Source organism: Balaenoptera borealis (assembly GCF_965194805.1).
Source record: "Balaenoptera borealis genome assembly, chromosome: 17".
In the NCBI taxonomy this organism is placed as follows: Eukaryota; Metazoa; Chordata; class Mammalia; order Artiodactyla; family Balaenopteridae; genus Balaenoptera; species Balaenoptera borealis.
Window position 1 is genome coordinate 78,899,271 of NC_138876.1, and position 19,479 is coordinate 78,918,749.

At 46.5% G+C, this 19,479-nt stretch overlaps 2 protein-coding genes and 1 long non-coding RNA gene across 9 annotated transcripts in view; 2 read left to right on the forward strand and 1 right to left on the reverse strand.

Annotated features, from left to right (window-relative positions):
* Nucleotides 1–19,479, forward strand: part of LOC309615329 (uncharacterized protein) — a 56,030-nt gene that overhangs the window by 30,550 nt on the left and 6,001 nt on the right. For 2 of the 4 annotated variants that reach the window (XR_014236745.1, XR_014236746.1), the window contains one exon: nt 652–1,685. Coding sequence is in view for 2 of the 4 variants with exons in the window: in XM_082364807.1 (XP_082220933.1) it covers nt 15,990–16,119; nt 18,929–19,002 (204 nt within the window). In the remaining 2 variants the exon portion in view is untranslated. Of the gene's footprint in view, nt 1–651; nt 1,686–15,989; nt 16,120–18,928; nt 19,166–19,479 lie in introns of those variants that run through there. The other 2 variants (XM_082364807.1, XM_082364806.1) reach the window with 2 other exon arrangements.
* The window catches only part of LYN (LYN proto-oncogene, Src family tyrosine kinase), a 111,304-nt gene continuing 96,335 nt past the window's right edge, over nt 4,511–19,479 (reverse strand). For all 4 annotated transcript variants that reach the window (XM_082364748.1, XM_082364745.1, XM_082364746.1 and 1 more), the window contains exons 11-13: nt 16,699–16,852; nt 14,139–14,270; nt 4,511–5,860 (exon numbers count right to left, since the gene is read on the reverse strand). In XM_082364748.1, the coding sequence (XP_082220874.1) occupies nt 5,658–5,860; nt 14,139–14,270; nt 16,699–16,852 (489 nt within the window). In that variant the 3' untranslated portion in view covers nt 4,511–5,657. The remainder of the gene's footprint in view (nt 5,861–14,138; nt 14,271–16,698; nt 16,853–19,479) is intronic.
* On the forward strand, nt 5,867–13,479 carry LOC309615339. The gene is made up of 2 exons (XR_014236754.1): nt 5,867–8,469; nt 10,266–13,479. It is a non-coding gene; the product is annotated as an uncharacterized lncRNA (long non-coding RNA).

The following is a 19,479-nucleotide window of genomic DNA, read 5'->3' on the forward strand; positions in this document are numbered from 1 at the left end:
TTCTAATCTTACACCTATTTGGGAGCTGAGCTCAGTGAGCAGAGCTGGGCCAGGAGGCAGGCGGTGTGGCCCCGCCGTCCACGGGCAGCGGCCACGGGCATCAGCTCTGAGCTGGGCCACCGCCCCCCGCCCCCAGGCTCTCAAATGCATAGTGCTGCCAGCATGGCTTACCTGGGCCTCCACCTTCTCTCCTCGTGGGGCCTCGTCCCCGTTGACTGCGCTGCCCCCCTGCAGAGCGAAGGTGGCCCAGGACCAGGCGTATCAGCTGCCGTTCTCGGGCCCCTCCCCAGACCTCCAGCCCAGAACCAGAATCTCAGCGGGGGATGAGGAGGCAGGGATTTGTGATAAGGAGGTGATTCTGAGACACTCTCAAGTTTGAGAATCACGCCCAAGCTCCACCCGTCTGGGGGGCTCTGTCCTTGAAGCCCCCCGACGTCCCTGCCCCACCTCCCCCCTCGCCGCAGCCTTTCTCTGAAACTCCCTGCAGCCTCTTCTTCTGCTGCCGGCGCTCGGTCCCTCTTCAGAGCCAATCCTGAATGTCACTTCTTTATGAAGCCTTTTCGCTTTACCTCCATGCCTGTTCTTGTAACCAGCCCTGCGGTCTCTCCTCAGAATGACCTTGTTCACCTTCTGTACCTATTTTTCCCTTAGAATAGTCTTCTTGCACTTGCGCTGTCATCTCTGCACCTGCCCCCTTAAAGCCGGCCGTCTGAGACTGTGCTCAGGACCGTGTTCAGCAAAGCAGCGTATTGAATGACCACTATTAACCCATGGAGAACCTGCTTCAAAACTAAGTACATGGGCAAAAAAGAGATTAGGAGTGATGATCCGCTCTGGGGAAAAACTGTCTTACAAAGAAGGATTCAAAAGATAATCCTTTGACAGGGCAATTGTTTTAAAGTGATTTATCTCTCCCATCAAAACACCTGGGCTCTGGCTCCCACCGACAGTCTGAAGGCTTCCGTGTCTGATGTGCTCCCAGTTCTGTCACATGTCCCCGCTTGCCCACATCAGAGAGACTCTCTCAGGGCACTTAGATTTGGGAGTCCGCCATCTAGAGCTCAGAGTTGAATGGAACGCTCCCGCATGGTCTGACTTTCGTGAAAGAGCATCTCTTTTTGTTCGTGATCCTTTGCCAGCTACTGCACTCTTTATTTCAGCAACCACAGCTCACTGGCAGCTCTGTGGGCAACTAAAACCACTAGACCTCTCTCCTCACTTGAACTGCAAAGTCTCAGACCTCCCTGAAGTGCATTTGATCAGAGAGTATTTTAATGACTATGTTGTTTCAAAGAGATGCATAAATACTTTGCATCCTGGAACATGGCTGCATCAGATGAGTTTTGAGTAACCACAGCCCCCGTGTCGTCTGTTTGAACTGGACTCACCACTGACACTGAAAGGTCCTGCCTGCCCTTCAAGCCCTCTGGCCCGTCCCCTTCGCCGCAAAAGCCCAAAATACTCCAAACCAAGTTTTTCAAGAATTCATTTGGTGGTAAAACCTGATCCAGAGCTATTTATAGGCTATATTCATCCCACTTCCTATGAATTCAGGCATTTTTCTCTGCAGAAATGTTTTATTTGATTAATGGTTTCTTCTCTAGTGTTCACTGAGGGTTTGCCACCAAATATTTAGCATATTCATTGTATTAACCTTTTAAATAAAAACAAAAACAAAAAACAAACCTTAAATCAAAAACACATCTGACCCTGAGGGTAGCAGATGAGGGCTTAAGGACTTGTCTGAGCCCCAGCATAAGTGTAATTTTAAAAAATTCACAGATTGTTTTCTTGCTTTGTGACACGGTATTGACTTTTGGTGCTGTAAATAAAGCCACCTTTGGTTCTAGAAGTTCTGTATTAACATTGCACATTGGCCAATCCAGATTATATCTGACAAATCTCTCCAACGGCCTAGAGATGGAGGCCACCAAGACTGCCCCCATCATTTCCAGATTTAAGGGAAATATTCACTATCACTCGGTGGCCATCTTGGGAGCCTTGGGACATTTTTGGCACTCGCTCCTACTCAAAGTATTTAGATTCTTAAGAACACAGGAAATTAAATTGGAAGGCTTTCCTCCTACACATTTATCATATTAGAACTTTCTGGGATAAAATTTTATCAGTTTAATACAGCTTCATGATACGAAATGGAGCACAAATGTTATCAAAGCATTTTATTCAAAAGCATAGTCTCTGTAAGCTGTCTTTTTAAAAAGTGTGAATGGTGAGTTAAATTATTGCATGACTTTTCTCCCCAAATTAAAATTTTTAGAAGAAATTTCCTCTCACATCTGTGTGGACTCCAGTGGGGCATTTTTAAAGTAATTCCTTTGCCCACTTAGAATATCCAACTGAGTCAGGAATATTCCACTGTAAAGGTATTTCACTTGTTTTATTTTGCAAGAAAACATGAAGAGAAGCCAATCTATTCCTTTTGTGGCCCTGAATGCCTCTGATTTCTCAGCCATGCAATAGTGCTAGTACCATCCAGAACTTCAGGAGTGATTGTGTGAGTTCAAGGTAATTTTTTTAAGTGCCAAAGCACAGAAGAGAACAAGGAGAGAATGGTGGGTGTATGGGTATCTTTGTGTATTTATAGTCGTCATTCCCATCAGGAAGAATGGCAAGGTGTCCTCAGTTCATCAGGTAGTCACAGTGTAGAGATAGAGAACTGAAGTCTCATTCAACCAACAGAAGAGGAAAGGTGGGTGGTGTGAGCTCATCTGAGAGATGCTCTGGGCAGAGAACACAGGAAGCTTGGGTGTGGAACGTGACAGTTAAAATCATAAGGGTGGGGGGCTGAGCAATTGTTTTAATTCAGTGAAGCTTGTCAGATGCTGGTGTTTTGCTACTGAGTACCTTTCAGCAGCTACTGCCCAGGATGTAGTTTGTTTGAGCAAAGGGAAAGCCTTCACCACAGGCAAAATGAGAAATGAGCTTATACTTATGTTTCAGTGCCCTTGATCTTTCCCAGTGTGTAAGCAAGTAAATATGGCCCCTCCTTTAATTGACCCCCTTCTACACTCTTGGGACAGGAGTCAAGGTATCTGTGGTGTACATAGTGTGTCCCCTAAAAGAAGGCCTGAACATGCTTTCCCAGTGGGATTCTGACAGCACCTCGGGAGGCCTTCTTGGAGGGGCTACAAAAGTACCAAGTGTCCCCTCCTCCTCGGGACACGTGTCAGGCCTACGAGCTTTACTTTGGGTTCTGTGAGCTTTCCGTACCTAAGGAAGGAAAAAGGCACATTTCCTCCTCCTTATTCCTCCTTTTTGACTACATCCTCCTCAGGGAAACTGAACTATCTGGGGAAAGAGAAGGTCTTCTTTTGAGCAGATCACTTTGCAATATGGGTCAAAGCTGGGGGGCGGCTCTCAAGCCTGGGCATGCATTATACTCACCTTAAATTCACTGGGAAGCTTTTCAAGTACACTGACACATCCCCTCCCCGCTCCCCCAGGGCAAAACAACAGAGTCACGGTCTTGGGGTGGGGGTGAGGATTCCGTTTTTCAAGTTCTCAGTGACCTGGGACGTGAAGATGTAAGCCAGCCTGCACGCCTCTGCACACCGAGATTAAACAAACACCTACCCAGCCCCTGATTCTGCCTGCCAGGAACCCTAACGGTGCGTGCTGTCCCCCGAGCGCCCTGTGTATGGGCACAGGCTGAGAGTAAGCCAGGAGGCCCGAGGTGGCGGAAGAGATGCTGGGAGCAAAGGAGCACAGACTTGACCGAGGGGGGCAGTGGAAAGTAAAATGGCCAAAGGAAGCAGAATTGAGAGGAGAAAAACACGGTGAAGATGAATTTAGTAATTTCTTAGAGACTTCTTTTTGCTTTAGGGATTCCTTACACTTTCTCTCCACGTTGGGTCACGTGTGTGATTCTGAACTAAAGCGTGAACAGGTGGGTGTTTGTAGAAGATGCACCGTGGCGAATCAGGCGACCAGCTGTGCAGGCATTAGATGATAAGAGTTCACCTTTGCGAAGACGGCTCTTGTGAATTGAGAATTTTAGACTGTTTTAGAAAGGACCTTTTTTAAAAAAAAAAAAATGATCACACAGGAAAAGAAGTTAAAATTTAGGGAAAGCAAAATATTCCATCCCTTTCCCCAGGCACCCAACATCTAGGCAACACAAACAAAGTGAAATTGTAATGGTGCTTGCTGAGCCTGTTTGAAAACAAATCCTGTTGGGCCCCCATAAAGGGATAATCAGGTGTCCAGCCCAGCAATTCCTCAGTTCTCCAATGTGAAAACACTCAAAGGATGGAGGTAGAACTTGTACACAATTTTTTAAAGGATGTATCTAATGGAATCACCTCTCATCCCACCCCCACCAACTGGTACTCATTTTTATATTGATGACAGTAGGAAATGTTAAACACCAGTGAAAAGCTTCATGTTACTGGGCCGGGTGTATTAAAATAAAATCAAAAATTGAAATATTAGGTATATACACAACAGCATAAGTGAAATGTGATGTGATAGAGCATTTTCCATTCAAAGCTTACAGTAGAAAAATTTAATAAACAAAACCTCGTGTCTCTCTTGCTCCAGTGGCTCAGTTGAGCCTCCTGACTCATTTATTTTCCATCATATCTTCATATAAATAGTCTCACACAGACCTTACACAATTTAGAAAAGATTGCTGAATCACAAAAATAGCCCCCAAATATGGCACTTCTTTTACTTCCTAGAGTATGACTAAAATGAATACTTGATCACTAAAACAATATTCAAAATCATTTGAAGCAATAAAGAAAATTCTGATGTTTTGTAAGGCCCTAGAAGTTTCTGCAGAGATCAGAATCTTATCGTTCTTCCAAACTACATTGTCCAAAAAAGTCTGGATACAGGAAATTGTGGAATTGAAAAGCTGAACCATTAAAAAGTATTCCTTCTTATGGCGGAGCAGTTTCTAAAGCTCCTTTCCAGGGTGGTCTGGGCAAACCCCGGCTGCTGGGGGGAGGTCCACGTCGCTTAACAGGGCTGCCCTGTCTGCTTGCAGGTGACACTTTCAAGAAAAGAGACCCCTTCCTCCCAGCTGGGGTTCTGAGCGGTCTCCACCAAAGGAAACATTGAACAGTCTCAGATTTCAGGGGGTGGGAGATCACTGAAATCTGGGAACGACACTGAAGCTTCTGACTTCACCTGCAAAATCTAACAGGTTGGATTAGTAAATTTTTTTGTTTTTTAAACAAAGAAGCTAAAGCATAGAGAAAATACAAAGAAGCGTCACGAAAGGCATATGGTTATTTTACTTTTATAAGTGAGTTTAGCTGTGCTCCTGTCTGGGATTTACTGAAATGGCCTCTGAACCTCTGAGTCACACATCCCCTTGTAAACACGAGGCCGATATGGGTGCACTTTTGGTGGGACAGGTGTTTTCTTCTCAGAAGCCCGTGTCCAGATGTTGGTCTAGCGAGGCCGGACTGCCCACGGGGAACAGGCCAGGCCACGCGCTGGTGGGCAGTGGCCCTGGAGAGCAGAATCCTTTCCCATGGGGGGGGGTGTTCTTCCTGAGTGTTAGCCTCGTGTGTGGGAAGCAGGGGTGGCCGGTGACCCCAGCCCAGGAAATAACTAGTGAGCAGGGATTGTTACGTTTTCCTTTTAGGAAGGCAGCCGTCCCGTGAGTGGCCTGAGTCCCCTGCGCCTTAAGGCTGCTGCTGGTACTGGCCCTCCGTGGCCGTGTAGAAGTCGTCCAGGACGCTCTGCAGGTAGTCGAACGTGGGCCTCTCCTCGGCCTTTTCTTTCCAGCACATTTTCATGATGTCGTAGAGCTCGTCCGGGCAGTTCTCCATGCGGGGCATCCTGTAGCCCTGCGACAGGGCGGTCATCACGTCGGCGTTAGTTCTCCCTGAGGCCGAGAAACCACAGGTACCATTTAGAAGCCTGACCCAGGCTCACGCACTGCAGGGGTGCCCACCTCCTGCATCAGCGGTTGAAGCAAAGCTTCGGAGGCTGCCATGGGCTGAACTGTGTTCCCGCCGTGCCCTCCCCTGCAAACTCCTATGCTGCACTCCTAGCCCCCAGGACCTTAGAATGTGACCATTGAGAGACAAGGCCTTTAAAGGGGTGACCAAGTCAAAATGAACCCTTTAGGGTGGTCCCTAACTGCCTCTGACTGGTGTCCTTATAAGAAGAGATTAGGAAAGGCCCGGGGAGACACATGGAGAAGACAGCTGTCTCAAGCCAAGGACAAGCCTCGAGAGAAAGCAAGCCTGCCGACACCTTGATCTTGGACTTGCGGCCTCCAGAACCAGGAGAAAATAAGTTTCTGTTGTTTGAGCCACTCAGTTTGTGGTATTTTGTGCTGGCAGCTCTGAAAACTGGTACAGAGGCTAAGGAAATTTCTGTAAGCGATGAAATAAATGTTAGTACGAAGGAGATCAAGGCAGCATTCAGTTGCCAAAGTGAAAACAGGCAAACGTGGTAAATGGAAGACAAAGTGAGTTCTAATGACAAAAGGACACTGGACTTGACAGACCTTGTGAATGAACAAGCCCAATCCTAACACTTAATCTCACTTTCTTTTGTAGTATTTTTTTTCCAGCTTCTACCTGTAATACCAAAAAAATCATTTTCCCGTATAGTATCTCATACCAATACTTTTTCAAAATTAGCTTTTCATCGTAAGTGTACTTAAAGAAGTCAGGATCCTTAAGTCAGCCGGACCAATTGCTTAATTCCCACTCCTCAGATGGTCCCGGCCTTCAGTACAGGAAGACGCAGAGTCCACCAGGCTGCGGGAAAGAGCACATCTCAACAGCCGGCGAGGGAACTAGGCCGCCCGCTATTCCTACGGGGCTCTGCAAGAGAGCTGACCGTGGAGGACGGCTTTTACTATGGTCACATGTCTCAGGGTAGTTCAGATGCCGAACTGTCCATCTTTGATACCGAGAATAGCTTTAAGGAAAAAAAGGTCATTTTACTAACATTTTCCTCCAGTGCTAAAATGGGGTATCGACCCACGCCCACCTAGCAGTTTTAGCAGGACTTACCCACGTCTGGGTGTTTTGCCTATTTTGTGGCTGCCTTATTCTGTAGGGACATGAGCTCCTCTAGTGAGGGGCTGCATCTCATGCGGAATGTTTTCATGCGTAGAAGACATATAATATCTGGCACACGGGGAACTCCATTCATCTCAAGCATTTCCTTTCCATAGTTATCTCCTTTCCATAGCCAGAGGTTTTACCACTAGTGGTCACGGGAAAGATCCTAAAAGATAACTAGACACTTTAGGGGAAACGTCTTTGACTTGATTGGAAACAGAACCTTCTTTTGAATTTATTCTCAAATCCGTGTTTTTCAAATTGTGGGTCACCACCCATTTGGGATCAATAAGTTGATTTTTGGGGAGCTACCAGTATTTTAAAATATAAATTACCAATATAACAGAGTAAAATAGAAAAGATCAGAGTGCGCTGTACATGGCAAAAGTTAGTGTGATTTTGTGAAACTTTCGTTTTATATATGGAGCGGGTTTCTGTCTATTTCTTACCGTGGGTCATAATCAGTGACCTCTGCACTCCTTTGCCCTTAACTAACCTTTCTTCTTCTAAGGACACAGTGACTGAAGGGCCCTGCCTGGATTTAAACCCCTGAAAAAAGACACGATTATTTCTGTCTTGGAAGAGCCCTTGTTTTTGAAATGGAAAGATCCAAGCCAACCTTATAACTGTTAAGATCTCTTGAAAGTTGTTTGCATGGTGAATTAATTTTGCTCAAGTCTACTTCTGAAACATCATCTTCAAATATTTGTGTAACGGGAAAGTTCTAACTGGAACACTTCACTTGCTTCTCATTGCTTGAAGCCAAGGGGCTGATTTGCATCGCTTTCTTTAATTGGGGTTCTGGTCTCCATTAATTAGGTGGCTTCAGCAGTACTCTGGCTTCTGTAACTAGCCAAGCTCACTTGGATAAATTTCTGAAGAAATATCCATGTTTACTTCTACATGGGCGTTGGGGAAAGTTCTGGGGTCCTGGCAGGAGGATTAATATCCAGGATAAAGGAAATAGCAGCTGGACCTGCAAGGCTGGGTAGGAATATCTCTTTCACCTCCTTCCTGGAGAAGCCCCAGTTGCAATAAAAGGTCAGAACGCGCCCACAGAAGATAAATAAACCTTTCTAGGGCCCACACTGCTGCACTGTAGATTTTTTTCTTCCTTGTTCTTATATGTTCTCCTAACCCCGAAGAACTCTCTCAATGATGCAGACAAAGGCCAGGCACGCTCCAGCCTGCCTGGGGAATTTGACTTGATAAGAGGAATAAAAAGAAGGAAATCTGAAGTCTGTCTTTTTATGTACAAGTAAATCTACCAACAAAATACGGCTATCAACTGACAAGTCTGATGGAAGAAAGAAAGAGAGGAGAGAGACCTTGACCGAACCCTAAGATTAAACCCGGTGCTGGTCTGTTGCTAGGTTGAAGAAAGCAAACACCCATTGGCTGGTGATCTTTAAAGGCAAGCAACTTCATATTCCATCCTCCCTCCTTTCGACAAGCGTGTAGTGAGTACTTCCTACGGGTCATGAGCTGGCACTAAGCTCTGAGAGATACAAAGATGACTAAGACAGAGTCTTGTCCTCAAATGGCACACAGCCCAGTGGGGAAGCCAGCTCAGGAGACAGAGCTGGGGGGTGGGCAGGAGGTGACATCTGGAATTGGTAGGAATTGGCAGAGACTAAAAGTTGGTGAAGGAGCAAGGGAGGGAGAAGAACGCAGTACAGCAGAGATGAGAAAAGGGACGGGGGTTAGCGACAGGAGACAGAAGCCCAGGCGCTCCAGGAACCAGGACAATCTTTAACGACAGAGCGGGCCTGTATGTGTGAGCAAAGGAAGTACAGCCAGCCCGGGACTGCAGTCTCCCGCCCAGTGGGACTTCCAAAAGGGCAGATTATTTTTTTCTGAGCACTGCTTGTGATGGAGCATTTACAGCAGGATGAGTTTCCTGATTCTGGTTCACATACAGCTTAAGATGCTAGATATACCTGGCAAGAAGCAGCCAGAAAAGACACGATGCTTCCGAAAGCTTCGTCTTTTTCAAACCTCCTTTCTCTTTATAAGAGCAAAGCAAAACAAACCCCCAACCACAAAGGTCCCCTCTGGTTTCTTTAGAAAATTCCTATACAAATATGACTACAGTTTTGCTTTTAAGACAGTGAAGTAAGGGCTTCCCTGGTGGCGCAGTGGTTGAGAATCTGCCTGCCAATGCAGGGGACACGGGTTCGAGCCCTGGTCTGGGAAGATCCCACATGCCGCGGAGCAACTAGGCCCGTGAGCCACAACTACCGAGCCTGCGCGTCTGGAGCCTGTGCTCTGCAACAAGAGAGGCCGCGACAGTGAGAGGCCCGCGCACCGCGATGAAGAGTGGCCCCCACTTGCTGCAACTAGAGAAAGCCCTTGCACAGAAACGAAGACCCAACACAGCCATAAATAAATAAATAAATAAGTAAACTCCAATCAAAAAAAAAGATAGTGAAGTAAGGATCTTTTTGCCCCACCTCCCTTTCTCCCTTTAATTCATCCCCAAACAAAAAGAGAACAAGAAAGAGAAAAACGGCATCTCTGATGTAATCAGGAGACACCTGTCAGCCAGAGGCAGAAGTGCTCTGAGCCCAGAGGAGGAACGTGACCCTGGCGCCCGCCAGAGAGGAGTCAACAGTGCATGTCTGGTCACCACGTCTTGGGAAGGGGCACTCCTGGGCTGAGGTCGGTGCTGCAGGCAGGACTGGACCTGGAACCCGCCTGGCAGGTGCCCAGGTTAATGCTGGAGAAACGGAAGGAGAGAAGATCCAGGCCCAGTGGAGGGGGTGCAGGGGGGGCGGAGAACTGGGAGCAAGGAGAGTGAGGCACGTGTGACCCAGGCCACAGCCTGGCTGAACCTGCGGACCCCACGCTGAGTGAAATGAGCCCGGCACAAAAGGACACGTACTGTACGATTCCACTTACAGGAGTGCCCGGAGCAGGGAAATGCCTGGAGACGGAAAGTAGAACAGAGGTGACCAGGGGCTGGCGGGGGCAGGCGGGATGGGGACTTCGTGTCTGATGACCCTAATGACCACAGTATCAGTTTGGGAAGATGAAAAAGTTCTGGAAATGAATAGTGGTGATGGTTGCACAACACTGTGAATGTACTTAATGCCACTAAACCGTACACTTAACAATGGTTACGATGGTGAATGTTATTCTATGTTTCTTTTACCACAATAAGAAAACCCACAACAACAGCGAAGAAAGACACTGATGTCCGCTCCCCAGGGCACCTCCGGAATGCTGATGGCCAGGCGGTACTCCCACCGGCAGGGCCTGGAAGATCCTCTTCAGAAGGAACTAAATAGTCCCAGAGGACAGACCTGAAGATACTGCCGGGGGTAGATGCTGACAGCGAGCCCGGTGGTCCAGAGGCCCTGGTTCCCACACGACGTCTCACCGAAGCAAGGGGAGCAGGTGAGCCTCAGAGGACAGGACGACAGGGACAGAAGCGTAGACAGGGGGCTCTGAGGGCCACCCCAGGACGTCTACTGTCCTACCAGCAAGGGATTTGGAAAGAGGCGAGGAGCGAATTTTCAAAGAAGCAATATAGGAAAACTTCCCCAAATCTATGGCTACAAGTTTCCAAATCAAAAGAACAAAACAGGTACCCAGCGTAACATAAAAATGACAGAAGTGTCACACCAAGGTACATGGCCATAAATCCCAGGGACAAAGAAGGATCTTGAATTCTTCCATAGAGGAAGCGGGATCCTAGGGAGAAGACAGGTACAGAAGCCATCAGCCTTCAGGCCAGCCACTCGAGAAGCTGAAGTCAGTGGAAGAAGTTGCTTAAAATTCTAGGCGAGAACGTTTGGTGGACTACCATTCATAACATAAACGAATTTGGTAATTGTACTTATTTAGCTATTTAAGTATATTTCGGACACGAGTCTGTCAAGAAGAAGCCCTATTTGGAGTGGAGTCTATCTTCTAGGTATGAACTAGAAGAATATTAACTTTGATGCCTCCAATTTTCACGAGACAATCTAGGGGCTACACATTTAATTCATAACTAGGGGCTACACATTTAAAAACATAACAATAAAATATGGCTGAAATGGACCAACAGTAAACGAAGACAAAGGAGTTTTGAGATTTGCCCCAAATACAATGAATAGGTGCAAAGCCCTTTCCTAAAAAGCAGGTTGCGGAAGAGCCCTTTTCTGCATCACATCCTATGTGCACAGAAGTTCGTGGTGCCAGCTGTGGCAGCTCAAGGCGTCTATTCAACGAGTAGGACTGCAAATGGGAAACGACACTCTCATGCTCCACTAGCACTTGCTAGTATTTGACGACTAGAATTTTGATAAGTTTATTAACAACACTGTACATTTTACTCTCCTTTTCCCAGAGTTTGTTTTCTGTGGGTGCTATCGTTTTGGCATCCAGTCACTCTGTGTACTTGGTACAGCCCTAGTTGTATACGCCTTGATGTTCCCGGGACGTCTCTGACAGATGCACCAGAAACTGAGAACAGCGGCCGCCTTGGGGGCAGGGGTTGTGTGGTTGCAGACAGACGCACCTGTCACCTTACACCTCTTTGTACCTCTTGGACTTAGAACAATGTGACCATATTCTTATTTAACAATAACTAAGATGGAGGAAAATCTTTACTTAGGAAATAAGAGTCTGAGTATAATATTTAGAACTATGAACAGCAAATATTAGGATAAATAACCAAGATTCCTGAAAGCCAATGCCTTCGAGGAGCCAGCAAGAGTGAGACCCCGGAGGCAAGTTTTCAGCAGAAGCCTTTTGCAACTACCTGATTTTTTAAATATATTTTTTAGACAAGAAGTAAAATATTTAATTAAAAGGTACTTGTAAAAAGTTAGCCACTTCAGGAATTTATTAAGAAAAAAATAATGTAACCTGTTATTTCATTGCTCAAGGATAGTAACATTTTGATATATTACACCTTTTACTCTTTTTTTTTTTTTCCTCTGTTCATTTTATAGGAGACTTTCTTATTTATTTTCTGTTTTTATTCCCCTTTTCTTTTTCTTAGTGCCTTTTTATTTTGCAAAGCTAGGCATATAGCTTCTAAACCACACAAAAAAGAGACATATCCAGCACTTTTCCGGGTAAAGAAAATATTCTCCGATAACTTAATTGTCAGTGGGCCTGTCGTAAGCAGTTTTACAACAGTGATGGAACTGGCATGTATTGTCTATGTTCACCAGTTTCCATGCTCTCTGTGAATCGAGTCCTCTGATAGTTAAGTAAGTAGGACTGTCCGCTCTGTTCACATGTCCTAATGCTAGAGGCTCTCATAACATACAACGCTTGTGACTGGGAAACCTTATCAACCCAGAACTCCCGAAATGATGACATATCCCTTGTCCTATCAGAGGACTAGAGACTGCAGAATAGACCAACTGATGCTCTCTGGTTGGTCCTATCAGGTGTGTGTGTGTGTGTGTGTGTGTGTGTGAGATTCTCACTGCTTTTCTACTGGTTATTTTATAGTTTTTATGGTTTTTCACCCCAAGTATTTTCTAATCGTGGGCATTGAGCACAGCAGGTCAGAGTGAGGAGGCCGGGATTCCGCAGAAGCTCCGCCAGGAGCTCGTGATGCAGTTCTGGGCACGAGTCCCCTTCTCAGAGCCTCAGGGCCTCGTGTGCACATCACTGTGGAGCATGTGGTACATACCACACAACATGTGTGAGGCTGCATGTTTATCTGATCAGATGTCATATATATATATATATAGTCTGAGTGTATAATCTTTCTCTATAGGTTATAGGTTATAGATATATAATGTCAGATATCCGGGCTGATCAAGAACTACTGTCCCCATATTTTTGGAGTGGTGTTATTCATGAACTTCAGTGTCTAGAACAGAGCGGCCGTCAGAATATGAAATGCGGGCACCAGAGGGGTTTCGCGGTACGATCAGCCCACTGTGCAGGCACCGCTGAAGGCCGTCCCCTCCGGCGGGGCCCCCAGGCCCCGGCTTCTCCACGGCTCAACCCCAGAGAGCAGTGAGGGTGATCGGGAGCGCGAAGACCATGCGACTGCTCTGCCCCAAAGCTTCCGGTCTCCTAGAGTCAGAGCCGAAGCCCCTGCGTGGCCCCTGAGCTCGCATCCGCTCCAGCCCAGCTCCGCGCCTCCTGCCCCGGCTCGGGACCCCGTGGGCCACCCAGGCCCTCCTGTCAAGTCACCGAGTCCCTGCTGCTGCCGGGATCACCTGCAACCCTACCCCACCCCCAATCCCTACACCACCGTGCCCCCTCCATGGCGCCCCTCCCATCCTACGCACCGGCCCTATTACCAGTGATTATTATTAGTGATTGTTATCAGTCTCTCCCCACTCAAGTATTAGCTCTCAAGGGCACAAGCTGGCACTGCTCCATCCGGGCACCTCGTGAGTGCCTGGCACCCTCAGATAGTTTTTGAATGAGGGAATGACTCAAACATTAAAGATTTAATTTTAAATTGGCCGTATCCATTAATTTTGTTAAAAGCCAAACATTAACAAGAATGTGACAGCTTGGGGAAAAAAATCCCTCTTCTTGCACATTCCAGCGTGGATCCTGGAAAAAGGGAGAGCCGGAAGAATCTGGCTCCGAGGAGGTTAGGAATCTGGAAATACTGAACGATGTCCCCACGTCCAATAAGTCAAAGATCTGAAGAATCTTTCACTCACACACAGAGGTGCTTATTTCCTGACGAGGCAGAGACTCCAAAGTACCTTGTGTGAACTTCTGTTTCAAAACTGACCGAGAAAGAATTGTAAAACCCTCATCCCCATGTCCGTAACCTCCTCCATCAGGTGGACTGCTTGGGAGGGGTACCTGTGTCTAATCCTCTAATCCATCCTTAGCAGCAACACCTGTGATGGTGCCAGGTACATTCTAGGCAGCAAGTGGTGCAATTAATTAGCGAAGCAAAAGAATATGCACTCAATCAGGCAAGAAGGCAGAGAAGTTTCTAAGCGTATTTTAGGACACCTTCCAGTAACGACAGTCAAAATAAAGTTCTAGCACCATAAGCTTACTTTACTTTTGGATATAAGTTTATCTTTTTCTGACTCGTGCCACTTGGCTTTTTTCTCATATATACCAAGTGAATGGAAATAGGTAAGTAACTGATACCTGGGTAGGGAATTTTCCCATAGGTGACGATTTCGTACAGGAGAATTCCAAAGGACCACACGTCAGACTTAATAGTGAAACATCCAAAGTTGATTGCTTCTGGAGCTGTCCACTTAATGGGGAACTTAGCACCTAGGGCAGAAGACGCAGGTGTTTTACTTGGGTCTCTGAGCTGAAACAAAAGAGTCATGGGCGTGTGACCCTCACACTTTCCTTTGGGGGGAAAATTTTAATGAATTACTTTGAACAGGTTAACACATACACACAGTAGAAAATAGAGATGGTACAAAATGTCATACTAAGAATGTTTGCCTCCCTCTGTTTCCCTCGCGGCATTCCCCTCTTAAGAAGCAAAGTTTCTTGTGTATTCTCTTAGCGAAATCACAACTAGCACACTTGAAACATGAGAACATGACAGCAAATGGAAAGGCATCTATTCTTAGCCGGTACACCTGGCCCTCGACATCAGCCTTCTAGAGCACGTATCCTTCATGTTCAAATTTTCTCTAATGACCCAGAGCATGTTTATATGGAATGTAAGTATCTCGATGTGTATATTCTTGTGGATAAATCTCTTGAAGCCTGTACCAACGGGGATTTTAGATGCTACTCCAAGCTTTCATTTGATAGGACCAAACATTACTACTCTTCTAGGAACTGCATAGGATGATGATCTGCTCAGAGTGAGATGACGATGAAACTAGGTTTCTCACGAGAAGCTGGTGAGGCTCAGGTCGACTTAGCCGCCGGGTCACATTGGGAGGCAAGCCTGGCCCCGGGGAAGTCACAGGGTCACCTCGAGAGAAGCAGGGATTTGGGCACTCCTACACCCTGGAAAGGCAAGGGCTTTCCACCAACTACTATAGAATTTTTAAAATACATTTGCCTTCACGAGGTCTTTGCTTTAGACTTTTCTGTGGAGTCCAGACCTAGCGCACAGGGTGGGGCCAGGAAGGGCGGGGCTGTGGTTGGGGCGGAGCCAGGGGCGGGGCCTATGGGTGGGGCGTGGCTGGGTGGAGCCTGGGGTCCAGCATGGCCTTGGGGGGGGTTTGACTCCCGGTTCTGCTGTTTCCAGCCAGGTATGACCCCGGCAAGACACTTACTGTTTTTGTGCCTTCTTGGCACTTCCATCCATGAGATGAGTAAACAGCAGAACCTCCCCGGTTGCCCTCAGGGTTAAGTGGGTGGGTCTGCATGCTTGGTACAGAGGAAATACCAGTGAGGGTAAATATCATTACTTTTGCCCTGAGGTGACCTGACCTACTGTTTCCTTCTAGAACCCGAGCTCTCTGCATTAGGCCACCTGTTTCTCGTGAGAACAGTTATTTCTGTGAGACTCTGGGCTTGTCAAATTCTACAAAACCGATGTAATAAATTCTGACTCATGCACTTTGAGGCCACATCTCCTGGGTTTGAGTTCTGGCTCTAGCACTTACTATGGGGCCTCAGAAGCTTCTGAACCTCTCCTTTTTTCTCATCTATAAGGTGGAAACAATAATACTACTTACCACATAGGGTTATGGTAAAGATAAATGAGATGATGTATGGAAAGCACTTAGAATAGCCGCCGCCACACTGCAAATGCTCGCTACCTTTTAGCTACTTTTCCTCGGACTATTTTCCTTGACCTGCCATTTTGCTGAAGATAATTAAGGCCAAGGATAAATTATAATCCACCTAAAAGAATGCAAACTTGAGGCAGGAGAACTACCGTAAGTATGACGAATGCAGGAGATGCTAGACAAATCAAAACGATGTTTTCAATCTGTTTGTCACCTCTATAAATTCTGTGAGTACCTTCCAGAAATAACACACATGTAGTTAAAATAATCCTTGTTTAATAATTCTTAGGAATGTCAAGAAAGTGCTTGGCTCTTTCAGAAGAGAGAAAGCACTGCAAAAAAACTCACTCAACTTTCACGAGTGAGACCATCAGAATCTTCAGATCATAAGCAACACAGAAGAATCTCCAACAGGAAAGGTCAGTGCAGCCCCAGACAGGGCTGGCCCCAGAATGACAGGCCAGGGACTCGGAGATTTACTCTGTGCGTTCTTTGGTTTACATATATAATATGGAAGGTGGGAAAATAAAGGAGTGTATTTTTGTAGTGTTATATTTACTTCTGTGTGTGTGATAATTTCCATGTTTTAATTTGTAGTTAAAAGGCCAGAATATAGAGTATAGACTTATTGTTACAAATATTTTCTCGATAGTTAAGGAAAGTATACTTCACTGTTCTGGTGAAAAGCTCTAACAAGTAATATGAACAAAGAATCATGATCCTGTCAAATCTCATTTTGTTTTGCCTTGCTTAATCGAAATACAAATGACAGCATTTGTAAATTTTATAAAAGTATCTTGCAGAGCTAATCAAGAGAGTAATTTTTCAAAACAATTATTAGAATAAACCGCAAACAGCAACTATGGTACATTTTGAATATTGTACCAAATGAATTCTTTTTCTAATGATGCCTATTGTAACTGCTTTGTTAAAAACAGGCAAAAACAGAATAAAACTAAACAACAACCAAACACCTCAAGATGGTTCCGGGAACGTACCTTCCCTGGCTGTGTACTCGTTGTCCTCAATCACTCGAGCAAGGCCAAAATCTGCGATTTTGCACATGAGGGACTCGGAGACCAGGACGTTAGCGGCTCGTAGGTCCCTGTGGATGTAGTTCTTCCTCTCAATGTACGCCATTCCCTCTGCGATCTGCAAACAGAAAAAGGCTCTCCTTTAGATGTGCCATTTAGGCCCCTATAGGGACGTATGGAGGAACACCAGAAAACTTCTGAGCTCCTGGAATCCTTTCATGTACGATATTCTGATCGTTCACATTTTTAAAACAGTGGGTAAATTACAATCGCCATTTTGAGTCCTTTCTAAAATAGCTGCCCCCAAACCTCCAATGATGGTAATCACTCTCAACATGGTTATTTAAATAGCTATATGTCTCAGCCTTTTTTTAAATGCGTGGAGAGTTTTTTTCAGATCCTACTAAATTCCTGCCTGTAGATACACAGATGTTTGCATCCCAGTTTTTCAAACGAGGAAAGAGAGCCAGGGAAGTGCCGCGCTAACACAAATACATTATTGGGGTGTCAAGAACGGGCTGTCCCTGGTCAGCGGCATCCTTGCTGTCGGGTCAGTCGACTGCCCACAGGACCCGGGCTCTAAGCTCTCTCTGCACAGTCCCTCCAGGATGAGCAGAGAGAGTCACCCAGACAGAAAGCTGACAGCAGGAGAGAAGCAAGGACAAAATGATAAAACAGGGGAGGTGAAACTGCTACTCATCGCTTACTAGGAAATCGGGTTTTTAAGGAATCAAAATAGGATTATTAAGGAAAACATTACCAAATTATAAAGATAAGAATCAAGAAGGAAGGAAGACAGGTAGGAAGGAAGGAAGGAAGGAAGGAAGGAAGGAAGGAAGGAAGGAAGGAAGGGAGGGAAGGAGGGAGGAACCAAGTAGCTGTGTCTGGTGAGCAGTTACAGGGAAAACTAATTAGGATTGTGTCACACAGGAATGAATGTATTCTGCGGATTCTACCTTGAATTCCAGGCGGCTCAGCGTGGGGGACCTGAGTACTCCCACACCCCATCCTCAACAGCAACCTCCTGGCTCAGTCAAACGCCGCCGTTTCAGCCAGGCCCTGTGGCTTAGCAAAAGCTTTTTAGCTCCTTTCTAAGGGGGATGCTTCTCCTGACCTCCGCCTGGAACGCCTTGCTTCCCCTCTCGGCCAATCACTAGGCTTCCTTCTGGCCAGAGGGCCTTCCCTGAACTCCTCTTGATAATTTCACTCCACACCCACCATCAATGGTCAATTTGTACAAAAGCCATTTGCACCTCCTGACCATGGCTTTGCCATTATTTTGATGCTGTTTAAGGTGCTTACTGCTGTCCTGCCATCCAGACAGCAAACACCACCAGGGAGAAGGCACCTTACATCTTTTCTGTTCTCACTTGTATCTACTGGAAGCTTCAGCCATGTCACTCCCCTCTTCTCAGAGCCGAAGAAAGTTCTTTGGTAAATGTGCTGGGCTTTTAATATTACCAGGATGCTATGTTGTTTGCTCTCTGCTGCAGGAATTTGCCAGATGCTATTTCTGTGGCCAGAAAATCTGCCATATAATAATGAGAATACACCAGCTCAGTCCCAAAGTCCTGGCAGACCAGGGGCTCGCCTGTGACTCGCCCCCAAAGAGTCTTGAGCAGATAAAATCATAAATCCGAAAGAATAGAAGAGGTCTGAGCATCTTCTTTAGTAGAAATGACAGTTTGATAATGTACACCTTGACTATGACCAAGAATAACGTGTGTGGCGCGCAGGCTGGGCCGGTAGAGTGGAGAAGACCCAGGCCACGCGACACCTGCTGAGTGGACTCGGGGTCCAGCCTCACACAGCATCCCTCGACAGGAATACTTTAATCCTTTGGGCAAGTCCACCCAGGTCACTCCCTGCATAAAACTAGCCTCCAGACCACGTCTGAACCCCTTAGCGCTGCTTCCAAGGCCCTGGGTGACTGGTCCATCATACTCCACCTCCCACCACTGCCTCCCTCCAGGATCCTGGCTCCTGCAGCCCCTGTCGCGGGGCAGTTCATCCCGCAGGTCTCAGGGGAGACGGCCCTCCCGCTGAGAGGCCTTCCCTGACCCTCCTTCTCCTCCAGTGTGTGTGTCCCAGGGCCCCCTGCTCCTCACCTGTTTACCTGGGCATCGCAGGAATGTAAACCCCTTAGGGCACACTCCTGTTCTTGAGCCCGTATGTAACATTCCAATGATTCTAGACAAACTGGGCCAGGAACCGGGAAGAGCCGAAGCTGGCCGCGATCCCAACATGTCCACATGCCGCAACTACTGAAGCCCGCGCGCCTAGAGCCCGTGCTCCGCAGCAAGAGAAGCCGCCGCAGTGAGAAGCCCGCGCACCGCAACGAAGAGTAGCCCCCGCTCGTCACAACCAGAGAAAGCCTGGGCGCAGCAACGAAGAATCAATCAATCAATCAATCAATCCTGGGAACTTGTGGGTAAGGCTTTTATCACACTCACCCGAGTTCTGCATTTACACAAACCCGAATGCATTTTTTAACATGAGTCTCTGAAATAATAACAGACTTGCAGCAAGCCCAGCTTAGTTTGGCTTTCTTTTCCACGTCAGAGTGCTTTAAGGGGCTCATATTCCAAACAATAATAATAGCGTTCACCAAGACCAAGTTTCGAAACAACAGCGCTTGCCAAGTGGAATAAACAATAGATATGAGAGCAAAATAAAAGCTTTCAGATAGGGCTGGTTTTGAGGTCAAAAAAGACTACAATTCTCTTCTTATATAAAAAGTATTAT